This window comes from Aulonocara stuartgranti (genome assembly GCF_965226115.1).
Source record: "Aulonocara stuartgranti genome assembly, chromosome: 5".
In the NCBI taxonomy this organism is placed as follows: domain Eukaryota; kingdom Metazoa; phylum Chordata; class Actinopteri; order Cichliformes; family Cichlidae; genus Aulonocara; species Aulonocara stuartgranti.
In genome coordinates this window covers 33849523-33868325 of record NC_138943.1, presented here as the reverse complement: position 1 = coordinate 33868325, position 18803 = coordinate 33849523, and the positions used below count along the sequence as shown (strand labels likewise).

General features: G+C 40.6%; 2 protein-coding genes across 4 annotated transcripts in view; both read right to left on the bottom strand.

The window, feature by feature from the left end:
• Positions 1-110: 110 nt before the first annotated feature.
• On the bottom strand, positions 111-7562 carry fbxo2 (F-box protein 2). Of its 3 annotated transcripts, XM_082533634.1 has the most exons (8): positions 7005-7562; positions 5099-5207; positions 4080-4145; positions 3118-3244; positions 2386-2478; positions 2166-2304; positions 1353-1419; positions 536-647 (listed from the first exon to the last, which is right to left on the bottom strand). In XM_082533634.1, exons 3-7 carry the CDS (start codon positions 4114-4116, stop codon positions 1378-1380), a joined length of 438 nt encoding a protein of 145 aa, XP_082389760.1. In that variant the 5' UTR covers positions 4117-4145; positions 5099-5207; positions 7005-7562; the 3' UTR covers positions 536-647; positions 1353-1377. The 3 variants fall into 3 exon arrangements, with proteins under 3 accessions (XP_082389758.1, XP_082389759.1, XP_082389760.1); XM_082533632.1 differs by lacking the exon at positions 1353-1419 and having other exon boundaries at positions 111-647; XM_082533633.1 differs by lacking the exons at positions 1353-1419; positions 7005-7562 and adding an exon at positions 5536-5553 and having other exon boundaries at positions 111-647.
• A 101-nt stretch (positions 7563-7663) lies between these two features.
• The window catches only part of LOC309706751 (integrin alpha-5-like), a 52049-nt gene continuing 40909 nt past the window's right edge, over positions 7664-18803 (bottom strand). The window contains exons 23-30 of the mRNA XM_082533555.1: positions 16424-16504; positions 16228-16333; positions 13872-14030; positions 13667-13774; positions 9890-10003; positions 9353-9454; positions 9115-9237; positions 7664-8571 (exon numbers count right to left, since the gene is read on the bottom strand). Of these exons, the coding sequence (XP_082389681.1) occupies positions 8488-8571; positions 9115-9237; positions 9353-9454; positions 9890-10003; positions 13667-13774; positions 13872-14030; positions 16228-16333; positions 16424-16504 (877 nt within the window). The 3' untranslated portion in view covers positions 7664-8487. The remainder of the gene's footprint in view (positions 8572-9114; positions 9238-9352; positions 9455-9889; positions 10004-13666; positions 13775-13871; positions 14031-16227; positions 16334-16423; positions 16505-18803) is intronic.

Sequence of the window (18803 nt, the reverse complement as noted above, 5' to 3'; positions counted from 1 at the left end):
GAGAAAGCCTTTGTGACCACATATAGTCAGCAGTAGCAGAGGAAGTACGTCCATCTTGATATTCTCAACCCCCTACAAGCAGTCTTCTTATAAATGAGGACAAGTCATAATCCATTGAATTCTTTATTAACTTTTTGGTTTATATCCTAATTATAATTCCAGGTTAACTGATAAAATGTGGTCACTTTCAGAACCCCACTCATCAAGTCAGTCCCTTAGTTCAACCCACAGTGTAGTTCCACAGAGGTAGTAGTTAACAGATTATGTAGTAGATAATAACTGGTGCAGGCAGCAGTTTAAGGATTTTCAGGTTAGTAAAGCCAAGATGACACGATGGTAGGGTTTTGTTGTGTCATTTTACAAATGTGAAGCAGTGTTTTCACAGCATGAAAAGCAAAATGCAGGATAAGGCAAAGCTGGCCATCAATCGAAAGCTCTGACAATAATATTCTAGTTCTTTATTCTCCACCTTTCACTATTATGTGGTTCCCTTTTTCTGTTGTCAGTGCTGCTTAAACCTCAATAGTAACGGAGCTTCCAGTGACACGGACTCCAAACCAGCCATCCCAGAACTTAGTGTCTTGTCCTCCATGTTCAAAGGAAATGAAACGCATCCCAGGGCCATAGTCAGAAAACGTGTGGTTAACCTGCAGTACAGACAGAAAACCACTGTGAGCTGTAATGCAGGATACAGAGCACTGTGTTTGTCACACATTTATAAGAATCTGATTTTTAACTGAACCCTTGGTAGAACCTGGGACCATTTCGTGGCCTTTGCGTTTTTTAATTCCACGCCATTTCCACTGTGTTTAATGGAGTATAGCCAAATTTTCAAACATGTATTTTTTTTCCCATTTTATTTTAAAATTTCAGTCTGAGTTTTTTAAATGAGCTTAAATGGCTGAATAAAAGGCATACATCCACTATCGAACCTCGTGGCCGATTTCTGCCCCTTGAAACCCATTATAAACGCTATTTTTCACTGCAAATTAATTACGGTCAAAGGGATCGTCGATGTTTTTAAGTTTCATTTTCATTTTTGAGGAGGCCTTAGAGTTGTAATTTTTTTATTTGTCCACCGGGTGGCGCCCTTGCTTCACATTTGACCCCGGGCTGGAAAACAGCGGGCTGCTTAGACAGACCTGCGGGGAAAGAAGCCTGATTCCCGGCGTGCAGCAGCGGCTTCGCCCGCTGATCGGGCGGGACCATTTTCGGTCCCTAGGACCGTGAGAGGGTGCTTTTTTTTTTTTTAGTCAACAGGAAATGATGTATTTGTTGTCACGTGGTATCGGACGTGTGTGCTGGAAAAAGCAGTCCCCGGTGATCGTGCCCCGGTCATCGTCGCGACTTACCCCGGGAAGATGCACTTTTTTCGGCCTAGAGGAGCAGCATTTGCCGCCTGGAGACCATTTTCTGGTCCTGAAAAAAAAAATAAAAGGCGATCGAAGTGACTGTTGGTGCCAATCTTTAGTCCATCTAAAGGCCTAATTATAATAACAATTGAATATTACCTCAAATGTTTTTTTTGGAAAATATTCAAGTTTTATGTTTTTTGGGGCAAAAAAAGCAGTGCGCTCATGTGACGAAACCGGGATATAAAGGGTTAAAATCCGCGAAATGTAATTAAAACTTGACATGAATATTTCAAGGAGAAGTAGGTCTAAAAGATTGGCTAATTTAAAGTGGAATAAAATATTAATATATAAATTTTTTATAGCACTTTTTTGGGCGTGGTCGATTAGGACCGATAGTGTGTGCATTTTATGAAATGCGCTCCTGCAAAAAAAATAAAAGTGGATCGAAATGAATGTTGGTGCCAATCTTTGGTCCATCTAAAGGCCTAATTATAATAACAAACAAATATTACTTCAAATGGTTTTTTTTGGAAAATATTTAGTTTTTTTGTTTTTTGGGGCTAAAAAAACAGGGCGCTCATGTAATAAAACTGGGATTTAAAGGGTTAAAACAATGAAAATATAATTAAAACTTGACATGGATATTTTAAGCAGAAGTAGTTTTAAAAGATTGACTAATTTAAAGTAGAAAAAAATATTGATATATAACATTTTTAGAGCACTTTTGGGGCGGGACAATTTTTGGTCCCGAGGTTCACGAAAGGATGGGATTTTGAGGTTCTACCAACAGTTAAAGGGGCTTTCAAAAACCTCTTTCCATGAGCAGTCATCACAGTCGGGGTCCAGAGTCACCGAATCTGGTCTGAACTCCTGTATGACTTCGTGGCTCTCATCTAGCAGACACACGGTCATCTGGTAGGTGCAGCCACAGTCCGTCCTCCCACAGTACCTGCAGGATGAGCTTCCCTTTAATCACTGAGTCTGTTCTCTGACACAAAGGAAATAACGTGTCTGTTCAGACGTGTCCTACCAGTCTTGTACTGTGACAGGAGGCTGTGCATCCAGCTGTTCAGATGAGAATCCCTCTGCCAGCAGGTCAATCACCTGCCTCTTCAGACACAGCCTGGGACACACAGGATATATTTGCAAACTGAACTAATTTTGGGAAGAAAACAAAAAAAGCATTCTGCCACATATATGATGTTTAAATTGAACTTAATATGTTTCATGTGAATAACAAAGTTGTAGTTTAGTAAAACCTTATGCATGTACATATGTTGTTGAGACAGACTCAATAATACTGTTAGAACTATGCGCTGTATTATAGAGTATCATAACTATCTGTCCAAACATTTTAACGTCTTATGGGGCGATCGTGGCTCAAGAGTTGGGAGTTCGCCTTGTAATCAGAAGGTTGCCGGTTCGAGCCCGACTTGGACAGTCTCAGTCTCATTGTGTCCTTGGGCAAGACACTTCACCCGTTGCCTACTGGTGGTGGTCAGAGGGCCCAGTGGCGCCAGTGTCCGGCAGCCTTGCTTCTGTCAGTGCGCCCCAGGGTGGCTGTGGCTACAATGTAGCTGCCATCACCGGTGTGTGAATGTGTGGATGACTGGTTGTGTAAAGTGCTTTGGGGTCCTTAGGGACTAGTAAAAGCGCTATACAAATACTTACCATTTAAACCTTTTCCAGTGACCCTAAAAGAAGCCTGACAGAATGTAGTGGTGTGACCAATACTCATATGTTGTATGTGATAACTACTCACTCAAAGGAGGTTGCAAAGTATTTAGTCACTCCTTCACTGCAAAAGTCATGACCACAGTCTCCCGGCATGTCCTCCACCTTCCACTGGCTCCCACCATTCTCTATCAGCTCCCAGAATTTCAGCTCATCTGGGAGGGAAATCCACAGTCTCAAGCTTCCAGTCACAGTATTATGTTTCGTTTTGTTTTGTTTTTTACATGAGCTTTATTGGGTCAAATACAAGAGCACAATTAGTTGCATTTGAGTGCTGGCCAGCACGAAACGGCCTCAAAAACAAGACCAGAACTAATAGTTTTTAAAAAGAAATCTAATTTAGTCTTGATCTGGTGAGTAACTTGTTAGCTATGCAACTTCTGTTATGAAATAGTTATGAGTAAGTTATGAGAAACAAAAGTGAACAAAGCTGACAGCTGTTCTCAGTGTCACATCCTAAAATATCACGGTAAAAGGCAGAAATCATTAGCAAGTTATTGAACACACTCGACGGCAAACCAGTCAGATACCCCCCCTCAGAACTTGGTGAAGACCAAAAGCAGAGCCAAGAAGAAAAGTGGACACTGGACTACCATTCACCGGGTGCCTAGAAACATGTTTCTAAATGAATAACACTACTTCTTGTGTGTATGTCTCCTGTTCGTTATTGTTTCTCCCTGTGCCCCATTTCCAGTCTACCCAAAGCATCTTGTGCTCCCTCTTTCGGATCAGTGGCCTCCCCGTGAACCTCCTTATGTGTGCACTGCTCCCTGTCTCATCTTTGACTGCTTGGATTCTGCCTTGCTTTGTAACTTTGGAGGTATCCTGTATCCTACACTAGGCTCTTGTGTACATGTAAGGTTCATACAAGAGGTAAGCTCTGCAAAAAGTAAAAGTTATAAACAAAATGTCAAAACTACTACTTTAAAAAGCATCTGATGAAATGCTCATCATGCTCTCTAATCCACTGAGGGAAAAATAATATCTTACCTTCTCCGCTGGGGTTCTTCAGCAGGTTTCTGGCCATGATTACAGCTCACTCAGAGAAGGCACGACCTGCACAGGAAAAACAGGAAATTGCTACTTGGACCAGTATTACAATTTAAACCAGATCCTTCATGTAGGTATTGGCTTAGCTGCAGGAGAGGTACTCATACAGGTCTCTTCTATATTACACAGTAGTGTGCTGGAACAGTAGTGTGTGTGTGTGTCATGCCAGCTGGAAGACTGCTGAACTCCACTCAATGGGGAACGTCCAATAAGGCAAAGGCTTGTGCTCGGGAAGCACATGTAAATAAACATCCAAGGAGAATCATAGTGACTTTGGGACTCTTAGTGGTCACATGGTGCTAGAGTTTCCTTTACAGCAAAAGGCTGTTTTAAATTGACTGAAATCTTTGTGACATTTGGTGCAATCAATGATCAGCATATGTGGTTTAGGTGGGCTCAGGAGCATATGAGGTGAGACCTATAGTCTCAAAAACATCCCAACCCAAACACTAATACCCTGTCTGCTGACTCACAGCACAGCAGAGAGGGTGAAAGCCTCACGCTTTACATGCTGAATAGGAGGCATCACAGAGGATCAAGCAGTCATCAGACAGACATCAGTCAGCAGGAAAACAACCAGGGATAGCAACACTTTTAAACTCTAGCAGCTCGAATACAGTGTATGTACAGTGCCTGGTCATTAGCTTTCTCTTTATATGCCTGGTGTTTGTGTGCTTCAGCACTGGTACCAACAATGTTTTTTAAGATGAGCTAATCATTTTTGCATTAAGGCCCAAAACGATAACTTGTCATTTTAGTCTCACAGAGTTTTGTGCATCAGACACTGTGCAAGATACTGGATCTGCATTTTGCTGTTCACTGAGACTGAGAAAAAACTACTGAGTCATTTCCCCCTGCAAAGCATAACAGCTACATGACACGCATGCTAATGACATGCTCTGCTTTAAATAAAACACTGAGCTAAATGCATAAAGCAGCATATTGTGTATGTTACTCACAGACAAGAAGGTGGCCAGGTGCAGTCTTTTGTTTCCTCTGGCTGTTTCTCTGCCTGCACTTGAGTTCCTCTGCAGAGTTGCACCCCCACAATAGAGAGGCTTTTATAGACTGTGACGCGCACACACACACACACACACACACACACACACACACACGAGAAGGAGTGAGAGCGAAGAGAGGAGGAGGAGAGACACAGAACACTCTGGTTGGAGGCAGGGTGCATCCATCCAGCATAACTCAGCAGAACACACATGGACTCAGCACAAATGTCAGAGGAAACACTTCAACAGCAGCTGTGGGAGAAAAGCATTCAGTAAGTCACGTTGCATATACTAATAGGGTCACTTTAGTTGATCGTGAGGTTTTATGTAGCATTCAAATACAAGAAGAGCCAAACAATAACCAAGAAAGTTAAGAAATAACAAGAATTAAATACCAAACTTTGCGAATTAGTTAAAATCAGAAAATGATCTATGACATATGAAAGGACACCAGATTGTAGAAGGTAAGTTATTCCAGAAGTGAACAGACCCAGTGAAAATAAACTCAAAACCAGGAAACACATCTTAAACTGATGGGAAAGGGGACCAAGTAGAATTTGCCATACAGTAACATGCATTACAATCAAACAGCTGACTTATAGACCGGCTGATAGAGCAGTACACCAGGACTCTAAGCTGTAACACCAGGCAGACTGACCTGAGTGGGACTGTACAAGACTAATGGTCCACTCATAACATCCATTGGGAACTCACTGGGACTGTGGAGTCCAGCTGCAGTCACCATCAAGTGGACAATATAACAGGGTGATGCAGCACATGTCCGTGCTGCTGTTCTGCATAGGCCTCACACATCACACATAAAATATCTGTCCAAAATATTGTCTAGTGGACCTTTCCTCGTGCCTGGGCCTTAGTTTTGAGTAGATATTAAATATTTTATCAATCTTGACTTCACGCATCTTTTATGCTGTCAATGTGTAGCACAGTCCTCTGCAGCGGCAGCAAGGTTGTGGATGGCAGTAACATATATCACCTGCAGAGGGAGATGTGGTATCATATGATGGTTCTGCCAAAAACCAAAAGCGAGCTTATGCCCTTAATGTAAAACACTTGTTCACATGTTAGACAAAGATTTGCTCTGTGGTTTGTCTGATGAGCACTCCCAGGAAAAGTGTGTGACTTATGATGGAAACACAACTTAGATGACTGGTAAGTTTTTAATTTAAACGAAAGTAAACGAACCAAACAATATTAATGAAGCCGGTGTTCTGACAAAACGTCCTGCTTTGGCAAAACGTCCTATTGTAAGTAGTTTATGCACATTTCTGCTGTCACAGAGTCATTCCAGCACAAATGTAAGTAGGTATGACGGTTTGCCACTTAATTTTAGCTGTTAAAGTATGCTTGTACGTCACATTTACAAAGGTAGGACGGTTTGGCACTTAATTGTACCCATCAGAGTATGTTAGTAGCTTATATTCACATAGGTAGGATGGTTCGCCACTGAATTTCGTGTTGCGTAGAAACAACGGGTAGGATGGTTTGTCAGGTAGGATGGATTCCCAGAACACCCTGCACCATCATTATGGCCCATTTTGTCAAAGCTGTAGGGCTAAATAGATCATAAAAGAGTAATAGCATATCAACTTCTTATTTTATTTATTTACAAACTTAAATCAGTCATACACCCAAACTAAGGGACGGTCATACCCACAAGCCACCAAGGAATTACTGGTGACACACTTTAACAGCAGAGTCGTTAAATTATTCTTATCTTGCAAGCTTGTTCGGCGATTTAAAAATAATAATTTTAGAAATTATTTTTGCTTCTTAGCATTTTGACAGCACATTTTGATGTAGTTTACGCCTTTTGATGTAATGTAATGTAAAATGTAAAGCCTACCTTTGCTGTGTTTTTACTGCAGTTGCTCCTTTGGTTTACAAAGGGTCTTATCTTCAATAACATCAGATGGGAAATGTGTCCATATGTCTTCTGGTCCTCCCAAGTGTTGACATTTTGTCCCATTTTCATGAGAAAATGTGAGGGTCTAAACTTACTGCACAAGGATATTACTCCTGATCAGAAGGATATTACTTCTAATTGGATCACTTCCAAACTTTCATCTTGCTTTTATTGGTTGATGAAAGCATCAATACATTTCATCACAGTTTTTGTCCTCCGTGTCCCAGGTGTAAACTATAAGAAAGTCTAAAATACTCTGCAAATAAAAACAGCACTTCAGGGTTTTATGATGCAGTGCTGGATTGAATTATTTTTATTCTAAAAATACAAAAGAAATCATTATTTGATAATTTAATGGAAAATAAAGGGAGTAATTATAAATCAATGTTTCTAAATGAGTAGCTTTTTCTTGTGTGTGGTGGTGTCAAAAATGGAGTTTAAGTTGGAGGACTTCACGTTCAGTCCAACTAAAGAAAAGGTGAATAGACGTCAGAAGAATGACCTATTACATATAGCATTTTTTTCCATGTGCCAGTGCCCCTAAATGCAAAAAGAAAGAAAGAAAAGAAAAATAGCTGAAGGAGCTCTTGGGGATTAAGTTGGGTGAAAGGGGTTTAATTTGGTGAGCAGGTTCCTGCAGAAGAAGTTGAGCGAGGTGATGTTGCTGGTGTTCCTACTCCACTGCAAAATCTCCTTCCTCGAGCAGGCAGCTCCTACAACAGTGCTAACCAGCTCCCTACCAGGCAGCCCAATCTAGCTGTAAAAGGCTGATCATAGCTTCTTGTGTGGGTATACAAAATTAGGCTTTATTCTGCGCCACAACATCAATATAACACAATGAATACATTACATCATACACAAAGTACCTCCCAATATGGGAGAGAAAAATTCAAGTTAAACATTGCAGATTTGGCACGTTGCTTTTTTGATTTTTTCTTCCTGTGGACAGTACAGTACAACATTCAACAATCAATAGGAAATCATTGTGCCATAAATAACAAGTGGTTTAGGCATCATTCATAAGCAGGAATTTTCAAAATCATCAACACCAAGCTTACAAACACGGCTTGAATCACACTTTTTTTGCATTCATGAACTACCGACGTTTTGGTGCCTTTTGTTGGATGTCCATTTGTTTCTTTATTGTCAATGCAGGAGTATAATATGACAGGATGAGCTTCTAGAAAAGTCTCTGACTGCACAGAGGAATGTCCAACAAACAGCAGTGCATATCCAACTGCGTGACCCCTGTAATGTTTTAGTGCAGCACCAGACATTTTTATCTTCCAGTGATACAGCACCCATAACTGTCCCTTCATGAATGGGTGGCCTGCTTATAATTAGGAATTTCCGTTATTTTTTTGGGAATGCGACAATACTTCCAGTTCTTTGGAACAGCTGCAGGTGGAGGCTCCGTTCAGATCTAAGCTTCAGAGGACGCCTGGGGTTTGAGTTTGGCCTTTTCCATGGTCGTACCGTATGGGTCTGATCTTTTAAAGAAGCCCATCTAAAGCAAAGGATGAAGAGATTAGATGCAAAACAATAATAACGTGTGAGCTTCACAACTGATACGTGTAAAAAAATACACTGTTCCCTGATAACTTACCCAAAATGCAACTCACAACTCTTAAAGAATAGTCACTTTTACAATATCTGGTCAATCCACAAACACTATCTAATGACAGCCATACTGATTTTTCTACAACACATTGTTTTTCTTGCTTCTGTAATGGTTTTTGTTGGGTTTTTGTTCCCGCAGTAACAACTGAAAGACAATCTTACAATTTCCGTGTCCTGCAAGCACAGCTTTAGTTCAGATCACAGCTTTCAGCAGTTATAAGTAAACAAACTGACTAAAGAAACAAAAATCTGTTTTTGGGGTCTTTGGCTCAGGCTGTAACTCAGTAGAGCAGAAAAGCCCGAAGGTTAGTGCTGTCAATCTCATATTTATCAAGAATATTACAAAAACTGCAATGTGTAACAACCAAGTTATTCCAGAGCTGTTTTTCTGTGATCATGCTAAAAGTAGGGTATTTGAACACCTTGTTACCTTGTAAAGTAAGTATATGAGCAAGGCCAGCAACAGCAACCCAGCTAGAACAGCCAGGATGATGATCCACACAGGAACAGAGTACTGACTGTTGGGTTTATTCCACATCACAGCAGTCGCCACCTGAACAACAGGAAACCGCAGAACTGATCCACCGTGCACTGATTTTCATTTGTAAATGAAAAATCTAAAGAGCTTGTGAAATTGTAAAAACACAGAAAAAAGCTGTTGATGTTACCTTTTTGGATCCTGATGGCTTTAATGTGGGAGAAACAGAATACGGCATCCTGTCCACGCTGAAGTGAACGGAGCACTCCAGCGTGTACTGCTTATAGGCTCGCTGTGGACGATCGATAAACAAAAGTTTAATGAGGAAACTTTTTTGTATCTAAGGAAAATCAAAAGCCTCTGTGATTTCTGCGAAATCAGTTTCGTACTATTTCTTTAAATATTAGTTTATCGTTCCATACATCATCTACTCTGTACTGTGGGTTGTAGTAGGCTCAAAATTTAATTATAAAATGTCACAATTAACAGTAGAAAGCCTATTAAGTTCATTAGGAAAACTGTTAGGTATGAATAATGATCTAATGTGGATGAGACACACTGTCTGTTTTTGTCGGTCGACAGAGGGCAGCATGAGCACAGACTCCTGCAGGTTCTCGCCTTCATCCGCTCTAGTCTGTTCCTTAGTTGAGTTTCTTCTTCTCAAACTTGAAAGACATGACTGACACTACAGAGCAGTAATGCAGAGTTCAAAGACCTGTAGTCTCACCTCCATGAACGTTTCAGCCCAGACTCTTGAGCGTACAGTCAGGATGACACTTCGTCCTCTCTGCAGCAGCCCCACATTACACTGCAGCTGCCAGCACTCCACTGTACTGCATGTCTACAGAGGGACAGAGCAGGCACAGCACATTCCAGTTAACCATTCACCGTCATTTCTTTCATTACTAATGACTAATTACTGCCCTCACAACAGCAATTTAAACAAAAAAAAACCATGCAAGGATTTTTCTACTACATGATGCATTTGCATACATGTGCTTTACTTTCCTTAGTTTGATAAAAAGTTTTCCATTTGTCAATTTCACTGTTAAGCGTTAATTCTCACAGCCTCAGGGACTGAGAAGCCTGCAAAAGTCTTTTAAACGTTCCTGATTTGTAGGATGATTTGTTGAGTGTACTTCCGTACTTTGTGAGCTTTGGCACTTCAATGCATCATCTGGCAGTCAATATTCGGAGTGGCAGTGACTCTAAGCTCAAGACAAATTTCCTGTAAGAACTATACAGAAACAGCCCCATCTTCGATATAGAAGAGAATACCTCACATGCTGTGATATAACTGCATAACCATAAACCCTAGCAGTCGTTTTTGTAGCAATATAAACACATGGATAAACAGAGATTATGTTTCTTTGTATTATGCTTAGCATTAGTATTGTCAGTTATTATGACTTTGAATTAAGCTAAAATGTTGAAACATGTTCTAAAAATAAGACGGGTCCTCTGGAAAGGCTCACACAGTTAAATGGTTTTGGCAGCACAGTGACAGAGTAAGAGCAGATTACAGTGCAGTGATGATATAAGATGTCAAAGTCACCGGTGCTCTATACAGAGTTGATATGAACCAGTTTGAGCGCCAAGAAAACTTCATTCAAAATCCCACTGACTAAAAACTGAACTTCATTCTTTGGATATAATCAAAAGAAGATTGCTGGCAATTCACATGCCTCTGTTCTCAGATCCCCACAGCACACACTGAAACTCCTGTGATGTGTGTAAATGAGTAAAGTCGTGTATTGAACAAAGTAATGTTGTTGTTTATTTAATATTTCAGCTTTCAGTTTAACCCTGTGAGGTGTAAGTCATTGTCAGTGAAACCCCAGCCCTAAACCCAAACCCTATATATTTTTAAAAAGCCAAGAGGGTCTAAAGTGTCCCTTTGAAATCAACAATTACCAACTGAGTAGGGTTCACATCGTGAATACAGCCTGTCCTAACCCTACCTACACCAACAAGATGTGCCTCCCATAAGCCCCAAAAGAGAGAAATCCATAAATGATTCCAGGGGTCATGAACGGTTCATATGTGTAGAAATATGATATATAACCAACAGTGTTGGTGTGTTTTATGATTATGAATGAACCACACTGTCTGGGTTTCTAGTTTCCTCATGGAAGCGTTAGTCTCCCTGTGCCTGTCCATGAAGCCAGATAACACACACCAATGAGTTAAATTGCAGGAATGTCTTAAAGACATAAAGACCTGGATGGCCGCTAACTTTCTGCTTCTTAATTCAGATCAAACTGAGGTTATTGTACTCGGCCCTGAAAAGCTTAGAAATATGGTATCTAACCAGATTCTTACTCTGCATGGCATTACCTTGGCCTCCAGTAACGCGGTGAGGAACCTTGGAGTCGTTTTTGACCAGGACATGTCCTTCAACGCACATATTAAACAAATATGTAAGACTGCTTTCTTCCATTTGTGCATCATCTCTAAAATGAGAAATATCCTGTCTCAGAGTGACGCTGAAAAACTAGTTCATGCATTTATTACTTCCAGGCTGGACGACTGTAATTCATTATTATCAGGATGTCCAAAAAACTCACTGAAAAGCCTTCAGCTAATCCAAAATGCTGCAGCAAGAGTCCTGACAGGGACTAGAAAGAGAGAGCATATTTCTCCTGTTTTGGCTTCCCTTCACTGGCTTCCTGTTAAGTCCAGAATTGAATTCAAAATCCTGCTCCTCACATACAAGGTCTTAAATAATCAGGCCCCATCTTATCTTAATGACCTTGTAGTACCATATCACCCTATTAGAGCACTTCGCTCTCGCTCTGCAGGCCTACTTGTTGTTCCTAGAGTACTTAAATGTAGAATGGGAGGCAGAGCCTTCAGTTTTCAGGCCCCTCTTCTGTGGAACCAGCTTCCAGTTTGGATTTGGGAGACAGACACTATCTCTACTTTCAAGATTAGGCTTAAAACTTTCCTTTTTGCTAAAGCATATAGTTAGGGCTGGACCAGGTGACCCTGAATCCTCCCTTAGTTATGCTGCAATAGACGTAGGCTGCCGGGGGATTCCCATGATGCATTGAGTTTTTCCTTTCCAGTCACCTTTCTCACTCACTATGTATTAACAGACCTCTCTGCATTGAATCATATCTGTTATTAACCTCTGTCTCTCTTCCACAGCATGTCTTTTATCCTGTCTTCCTTCTCTCACCCCAACCGGTCGCAGCAGATGGCCCCGCCCCTCCCTGAGCCTGGTTCTGCCGGAGGTTTCTTCCTGTTAAAAGGGAGTTTTTCCTTCCCACTGTCGCCAAAGTGCTGCTCATAGGGGGTCATATGATTGTTGGGTTTTTCTCTGTATCTATGAAGCGCCTTGAGGCGACTTATGTTGTGATTTGGCGCTATATAAATAAAATTGAATTGAATTGAATTGCCTACAACAATCGTGCATTGCATGGCAGACTGTGTGATATGTTGGAAACAAAACTAGTGACTGTCACATACCACAGCAAGTCACTGAAGCTACAAGTTATCAAAATTAAAGCTTTTTATCTCTTAAAAATAACCCAACAATGCACATGTACAGTATTCTGCAGCCCTAACTTTCTTCTGGGAGTGTGTAACTGTTGTTCACACTGACCTGTGAACTTCTATTAAGTTAGCACCAATTCATTAATACTAAAAATACTTTAGTTTTTAGAATTCCCACTGTGCAGCACGGTTTATTCGAAACATTTCTGTGTGCTAAGGTTGTTTGGTTTCATCCGAGTGCCATTAGAGATGAGCTGTCAAATGTCAGCCGCACAAAAATAACTCAGTAAATCACAAACGTAATTAACTTCTTCTCACAAACAATTACAGCAAGCAGCTGTCGATGTTGACCAGAGCTCATCATCTTTATTTCCATTTCCTCTGTTGAAACAAACAATCGAATCAGAACAAGAAAAGGCAGAGCTACTCCTTTCTGCAGTCTCATTTGCATCTTTTGGTTTCAGTGCATTGCATACATGTGTAAATACCACTGAACACTACAGTAAACACAGTCCCGTAGAAACTCAGAGAGACTCGACACCCAACAAAAGAGCTTTTGTTTTAAAGTGTTTGGGATCTGCAAGCTAATCTCGCCACTACTCTCCACCCACGTGTCAGACACTGAGGACAGAGACAAACATGACCCGTGTCTTTAAGGGACACATGACGTCCACTGATGAGGAGCAAATGTTGTCACAAGGTTGCAGAAGAAGGAATAAAGTTGGATATTCAGTTTAAACTTGAATTTAGCTAGGTTTGCTACGAACTTACCCTGCTGTGTGTGTTTGTGCTAAGCTAGGCTATACATAGGTTATGGTGCTACAGTGAAGGTTTGGCATGAAGTGCACAGAGATGTCAGACTCTGCTTAGCTCCTGATGGCTTTAAGCTGAGTTAGCTGCAGCTAGAATCTGTAATCAAGCATTTCCATTCATTAATCAAAGAACAGTACATGTTCTCTGTAAAACTCCTTCACAGGTTGAATTTCTATATTCTGTAATGTCTCACCAGGTTTCCTTGTTCAGCCAGAGGATCTCTGTGCACGTCCCTCTTCTGGATGCGGTGCTCAACATTGGACTTCAGTGATGCTGGACCCTCTACTGCCCCAGGCTGAAGCTGTAAACATAAATACATTAGGAGTCATTAGCAAACACAAGCCAGTGTTCACAGTCAAGAATAGACTAACAACAAAGGTGTAAGTGTGTGTCCTCACCTTAAGTTTCAGTGCATTTAAGGTTGTTTTGGAGAAGCAGCTGAGAGGACCCTCAGTGACCACCTCCAGAGGGTAGAGCAGCCAGTGACCATGAGCCTTCAGGGGACATTTCACCACTAAAGATGTCTGGCTCACCACACTGGGACCGTTATTCACCAACTGAGAAAGAGTTTAACATGTTATACTGTGTCTTCTTTTAGTACACTGTACATTGTGTACTGCACTTTACAAACAAACTCCCTTGCATTGTGATTTTAGTAAAAGGAAACACAAGTCCTACGCGTGAAATGACATTAGCAATGTTTGACTGTATCAAGCGCGCCAGCACAGCCATCCACGTCATGATAGTCTTGAGAGCTTAATAAAAGAAGCCGACTGGACTGGTTTGTGAACGTTTCACCTCTCTTCAGTTCTAAAACAAGTGGTCCAGTTGTTCAACAGATGTAGCCCGGATAAAATGAACCGGCTTTTTCCTTTCCATGGATCATGTCATCCAGTTCACTTTTGTCCTGGTTGTTCAAAAGAAGAAATGAACAAGACAAACTGGAGGTTTGATCTAGATTTTTTTTAAAAACCCAAAAACTATTGGATTATCTGATCTTATCCAATCAGGTAATCCTGTTTTCCCTTTGAACAGGTTTCAGGATCCGTTCTGACTGGATTTATCCTACCAGATTACTTGTGAACAAACGCACCCAGGTTATTATCCACTAGTGGAGGAGACCCACTTTGAAACCCCTTGTAGCCACATTTTTAAGGAAAAGAAGACTATCGCACATCTTAGTTAAGACCGACGCATCTCAATATTACCAGCTGACAAGGGGAGGTGCAGTGCTGTTCTCAATTCATCTGATTATCACTCCAAAATGACCACACTTTTCAACAATTTAAGGAGTGTGGTAATATTTTACAGCAACACTTATGAGTTCTTAATGTAAGACACAAGCAGCTACTAGATGAAAGACATGAATTGCATACAACAGCTTAAAAGGGAAAAAGCTACTGACCACCATACATACTGATGCCTACACCGAGATGTTACACCCTGCATATGCATGACTTTCTTCTTGTATCTGCTTATGGGGGTCTCATAAGTGTTAGTGTCGCTGAGGAGTGTGGTAATTTTGCAGTGATAATCAGTTGACGATTGATGCTTCGGTCTTTACACAGGAATGTTACTCAGGACGCCTCCTTTTTCTGGATGGTGACGTTAGAAGGAGGAATTCCCTCACTAGAGTTTAATCACCTGCCAGTTTGTTTTAGAACTGAACTCCTCAGATCTTCACAGATCTGAAAAAGTCCAGGATCTTTCAGGCTCTCAAGTTTGAAGATTTGCAACTTTTTGTAATGACACATAATAGTAAAAATAAAACAAAATGAAGAATAAGATCATTTAAAACACATAAACATACAGAAAGAGCATAAGAAAAACTAATGATTATGGCTTATGAACAGCTCCCTATTTACCTTGTAGAACAACCTTAAGCAGTATTAACTTTTAGTCTCTCACATAGCTGTGGAGGCATTTTGACCCACTCTTCTTTACGTTGCTGGAGGTTTACAGGCTTTGGTTTATGCACAGCAGTTCATTCAGGTTGGGGTCTGGATTTTGTCTCAGCCATTGCAACACCTTGATTCTTTTTTCAACTACTCTATTGTAGATTTGCTGCTATGCTTGTTATCATTTTCCTGTTGTTGATCTGTCTGTTAGGCAGATGGCCTGAGATTTTATTCTGGAATATTTATACAGAGGAGTTCATGCCTGACTTGGTGACTCCAATATTCCAAAAAACAAGCCCAAATCATCAACCCTCCACCACCGTGTTTGACATCTGGTCTGAGGTATTTTCCAAATATGCCACTGCGCATTATGGCAAAATGTCACCACCTTGTTTCAGAAGTCTTTTGGTTCGTTTAGATGCAACATTACAAAACTGTAACCATTCTATTTTCTTGCTGGAGAGAAGAGACAATTTGTTTTTTAAAAGACGTTCAGTCTTTTCCTAATTGTACTGTCATGAATTTCAATATTTAACATGCTAACTGAGGCCTGTAGAGTCTGAGATGCAGCTCTTGGACAGTCATTCCTGTGAACACTGGCACCTATGTGTACTTTTTTTGTAACCACAGCTGACGTTTTAAGCCTCAGAAGATAATGTTAGCTTCTTTTTCACAGTGCAAAATGTTTTAGTGAAATAGCCGAGCTCCTATTTTACACGACTATTAATTTAAGCTCACCAACACTACTATACTCACATTAAAAGTTGGTGAATATTTTGAATGTATTACTCTTCTATGTTTCAGTGTGCAAACGTGATAGGACTAGCTTCTTGTGTATCGTAGATGTTATTTTTACCTCGAAGACCTGCTGAAGCTCAGGGCCGATCTCCTGCTCCTCCCCCAGACCCTGTCGCACAGTCCAGTTGGGAGGAGGAAAGATGACTTTGTCTGGCCGAGAAACACTGCAAACGGCACAGTCACACTTTTATCTTGGCAAGAATGAAGGTTAAGAAAAATGATGTCATAGTTATGTGTCTAAAGTGAAGCCTCACCCCTGGAGAATGATGTCAGCCATGGCAGAGACCTTCAGCTCATAAAACACCACTTCGCTCTCAGAGTTATTTGCATTTTTACTAGAACAAACCACAAAAACGTAATGTTACTGAAACAGCCCTGATCACCTGATCAAGAAGCATTAAACAGCTTTACAAACCTGAATTTTGTAGACTTTTAGTGAAGCGAGCTGAGAAGTTATTAAACATATTTATATATATATATAAAACTAACTTTGCAAATGCTACCAAAAAACCCTACAAGATAAAATGAATCAAAAATATTTGGATAACACAGTAGGAACATGTATTTTCACATGAGGTATTATTTAACCAGTGGGAGTTTAAGTTATTTTGCACGCTAATAGAGACTTCCATCTGCCACTGAAGGTGCTCAAGAACTTCTACTCCTGCACCATCGAGAGCGTCCTGACGTCAAACATCTGCACCTGGTTTGGGAACAGCACCAATCAGGACAGACGAGATCTGCAAAGGGTGGTGCGCTCGGCAGAACGCATCATTCAATCAGAGCTCCCTGACCTGCTGTCCATCTACACCAAGCGGTGCAAGTCCAAAGCTAGGAAGATTATGATGGACCTCTCCCATCCCAACAATGGACTCTTCTCACTGTTGAGGTCTGGGAAGCGCTTCCGCTCCCTTAAGGCCAAAACAGAGAGAATGAGGAGGAGCTTCTTCCCCCAGGCTATTCGGGGCCTGAACCAGGTGTAGGACTGGACTCTCCCAACACGTCACTATAAGACTGGACTCTCACACACGTCACCACACGCACCACCACACATTTCCTATAATCCTATAATTCCTATAATTTATAATCCTTATCTTTATAATCTCTTCTGCTATTTGCACATTCTTTACTGTAAATTCCTAAGTTAATTTGTAAATTTTTGTAGTAAATTGTAAATATTGTAAAACTTTTCTTCTGTCATTTAATGGTCGGGCATTGTACAGCTACAAGCATTTCACCCCCATGTCATACTGTGTATGGTTGTGTGTGTGTGACAAATAAAATTTGAATTTGAATTTGAATTTAATATTCAAACACACAACATAAAGACCCCACATTAGTAGATGCATTGCTGGTTTGGAGGAAGTAATTACTGAAGTTATTACAGAAAGTTCAATCAGAGAGAATGAGTCTAAATAAATATCAGTAGTACTGGAAGTAGCTGCTCATTATGAATCTTTTTTTTTTCTTTAATGGTTAAAATTTTACTTGTGAACAAAGTCATTTTAATTCAGATTCAAAGAGTATTTGGCTCAACGAAGCTCTGACTAAATAAACCTGGGGTTGTTCTTGTTTTCAGCACTGAATCAGTGACAAATCGTAAGATGTTCTAACTTTACAAAAGGTGTTTTCTAGTTGCTGGAGAAAATCTTGTTCACTTTCCACAGAAATAGAGCAACAAACTCTTTTTCCAAGCTAAAAAAAAAGATCTTTTAAATTAGCAGGATGCCATTTCCTCTCCAGCTTACAGGTTAACTGCTTTAAGGTACGCGTTGCTGAGTATTTCTCATATGGAGCCTTTATTTTTAGAGGAGCCAGAGTATCCAGGTCACTTTCCAGGTCCACAGTCCCTTTTTTTGGTAGGATGAGTAACATTTTTTTCTTGGCGTTCTTCCTCTTGTCTCAATGAAGCGTGTTTTGTCAATTTCAGTTTGTTCAGGTTAAGAATTTCCAAACTTAGTACAACTTTCAGTTTGGAAGACTAGATGTGGATCACCATCACCTTCTCAACATCAAAATGTTTGCTGGTGTGATATCACTACAACGCAGCCACATTAACCGCGGTTCAGTCAGGATCACTAAAACAGGCTGTTTCCATCTGCAGCAACTTAAATGCTACTCAAAAAATGAAGGGATCACTTAACTCAGACATCAAGTCTTCATGAATGAAATATTCAGGTTGAAAGTCTTTATTGACACATTGTGTAATTTGTTTTGGTTTCAATGGAAATCCAAATTTCAACCCTTCCAAAAAAATCCTAGGAAGAACAGAGCAGGCATCGTGACAGCAGCCTGTTAAAGGGGAGTTTTTCCTTCCCACTGTCGCCAAAGTGCTTGCTCATAGGGGGTCATATGACTGTTGGGTTTTCTCTGTATGTATTATTGTAGGGTCCACCTTACAATATAAAGCATCTTGAGGTGACTGATGTTGTGCTGTATAAATAAAACTGAACTGAATAGATCAAGGAGCTGGGGTTGAGGTGCAGCAACGTTGAAAGCAGCTAAAGCAGCCTAATAGCATGCCCTATATGGGATTTACCATGTGTAGAAAGAAGTCAGCTGGTGTGGACTGGCAATGACATCAGCTGAGGTTGACTTCAGCATGAGTTAGCACTAGTAGTATGTATGTTTAAC